General features: G+C 35.6%; 1 protein-coding gene across 1 annotated transcript; it reads right to left on the reverse strand.

The window, feature by feature from the left end:
• Positions 1 to 1,013: 1,013 nt before the first annotated feature.
• Positions 1,014 to 1,712, reverse strand: LOC137650791 (protein FAM200A-like). Its single transcript, XM_068383945.1, has one exon. The coding sequence runs from the start codon at positions 1,710 to 1,712 to the stop codon at positions 1,014 to 1,016; it is 699 nt and encodes a 232-aa protein (XP_068240046.1).
• Positions 1,713 to 3,073: the final 1,361 nt, after the last annotated feature.

Here is a 3,073-nt window from a genome sequence, read left to right on the forward strand (position 1 = left end):
CTAGACATTATTATTATTTTTATTATCTTCCATAATCAAACCAAATCCAGCACCACCGTACAATGCCGAAATACAAAGAGCAAATTAGAAGATTTGAAGTAAAGAGTTATGAATGCAGACTAAATAAAAAGAAAATGGTAAACACCCTTAAGCAAAGAAGAAAAAAAAACACCTATTTTAGTGATTTGTGTGTGCTTGATGTGACTGACAGATCCGTTTCACATTGGGTTGAATGGTGGACAAACAAACTCTCATTTCTTCATCAAGAGTTTTCAGCCTTTCCCTTTTGTTAGTTTTTATGATTGCTAGAGCGGAAAACCCCAACTCACATTGGTAAGAAGTAGAGAACTGGATTAACATTACCAGAGCTTTTTTTGGCAACATGAGGATAATCAGTCTTGATCTGAACCCAGAATTCGTCAAGAGGCAGCTGCATGTGCAATAACTTTAGATCACCATCATGACGCAATTCCACTAACTGCTCTTCTTCCTTGAGGGTAAACTGAGATTGGGTAGATATAGATGCAACAAATGGGTTTCTTATCCAGTCATAGTTTTCAGTCCATATATCTGGGAAATAGTGCTGAAGTTGTTTTTCCAGTACTGCTAGATGTTCAGAAACGATGGGTATTATCTCACCACTGTTTGATGCTACTGCAACATGTGAGAACATGTCCAAATTGCTTTCTTTTACTTTGCCATCCCACAGTTGCAGTTTTTCTTTCAGTGCTTTATTTTTATCAGTGAAAGATAAACATTTTCTGGTTTTCCTTGCATGCTAGCATTTAACTTGTTTAAAAGTTCAAAGATGTCAGCTAAGTAAGACAATTTTGCATACCAAGTGTCATCTGCCAGTAAATCACAGAATTTCTCTTGTTGTTCAAGAGTGAAAAAAAGTAAGCATCTCTTCCTTCAGTTCGCATACTCGTAACAATACTTTCCCTCTGGACAGCCATCGTGCTTCCGTATGTAGAAGAAGGTTCAAAGGTTTTGCCTCAAGCTCTTCGCACAGCTTAGTCAACAGACGAGACTTCAGCAATCGACTTTTTAATAAAGTTCACCATTTTTACAACTTTTTCCAGTACCGATTTTAAATCATTGCTAATTGTCTTTGCAACCAGCGCTTCACGATGAAGAAAGCAATGTGTTGTTATCACACTGCTGTTTTCTCTCTTCACTAATGACACAAATCCTTTAATTGAGCCAATCATGGCAAGTACCCCATCTGTACAAATCCCAACACACGATTGCCAGGTCACACCAACTGATTTTAAGTACTCATTTAATGTAGAGAAAATATCATTGCCTGTTGTAGTTTCCTTAAGTTCTTTACAACAAAAGAATTGGTTCACTTTTTTAACATCAGGAATGTACCGAACGAATACCAGTAATTGAGCCATACCTCCAATGTCTGTGGACTCATCTACCTGAAGTGCAAACATTTCACCTTCCTTCACAGATGTACATACAGTTTCCTCTATGTCTGCTGACATATCATGAATCCGTCTGCTAATGGTATTATCCGAAACGGGAATTTTCCTCACTTTTTTTTCTGCTTCACTTCCAAACATTGTTTTTACTATGGCACTACATGCAGGTAGAATCAGAGTCTCTGCTATTGTATGAGGTTTCATGCTTTTAACAACGAACTCTGCAACTAAGTAACTGGACTCTTGTGCTTTATCAGCAACTTTGACTTTCTTAGAAAACATCGCACTCTGTTGTTTTTACTCACTTAAAAGTCCTTCAAAGTAGGACCGAGGCTTGTTAGCAAGATGATTATGTTTCAGAGTTGAATGCCTCTTTAATTTACTGGGTACCATTGTTTCATTAGCTAATTTATCACCACAAATAACACATAAAAGCATGGGAGTAACTTCATCACCACAACAGAAGAATCCAAAACTTAAATAGTTATCCAAGTAGGACCGATTTTTCTTGCCTTTTTTGAAGTTGATTTACTTGTTTTTGGAATGGCCAGATCCTTTTCGCTCACAAACCAATTTTCGTCCCTTTCTTCACCCTCACCACTAACTTCGTGTCTTCTCTTCTTAATGACAAACTTATCCATCGTACGGTATGTTCGAAACAACTGTAATATAACCCCAGAAACAGCAAAGAACTTATGCCTTGAGGTATTATGCCTCACTGATTCGGGATTGGAAAACTGGGGTTATACAAAGCCGACGAGAACAGAACACGTATCGGACGGGCAACGAGTATAAACAAAGAAAATGTGAGTATGAACAGAGTCGACTGTTACACTTTATTATTACTAATTTTGTTGTTGTTATTGTTGTTGTTGTTATATTATTATCATAATTTATTATTACTATTACTATTATTATTAGCTATAGTAGTAGTAGTAGTAGTAGTAGTAGTAGTAGTAGTAGTAGTAGTAGTTGTTATTGTATTGTACAAGTATAGAAAAGGAAATATCAACGTATATTTGCGAGAATTGTTTGAGCATGTAACCTCCTACCTACACTGATAATTACATGAAGACTTTTGAAAACTCAAATTTTTTCAAATGTTCATTAAGACGATTTAGCCAAGACAAAACTCATGACAATTTTGTGGCACCCCTAGGCGCTGTCTATGGCACCCCAGGGTGCCACGGCACCCAGTTTGAGAATCACTGAGTTAAAGTGATAATTTCAATAATCACGACCACTACAATATATTCCCATTTCATGCATAATAGCTCGGAAATTATATCTACTTCATAAATATACTTTTGTATCATATGCACATTTTCAAACTACACTGAGCTAGTATATATCTCGTATCTCTTACTATTAATAAAAAAAAAGATCCAAAAGTTATCGTTTTTATTATATTTCCGTCCTTCCTTCACAACTTTGTTGTAGTTCAACATTTTCTTCCATATCATCTATTCTATACCACTTTCGCTCTCAAGTTTAACCATATGTCATAAAAGTACATATATACTGGATATTGATGTGTATCTATTGTATGATTTCAGATGAAAGTCCAAGATCCATTAAACTTAATAAGCATTATACGAATATAAAGTTAAAAAAAAAATGGAGATATCTCGACAACAATTCAA

This window comes from Palaemon carinicauda, chromosome 12 (genome assembly GCF_036898095.1).
Source record: "Palaemon carinicauda isolate YSFRI2023 chromosome 12, ASM3689809v2, whole genome shotgun sequence".
Lineage (NCBI taxonomy): Eukaryota > Metazoa > Arthropoda > Malacostraca > Decapoda > Palaemonidae > Palaemon > Palaemon carinicauda.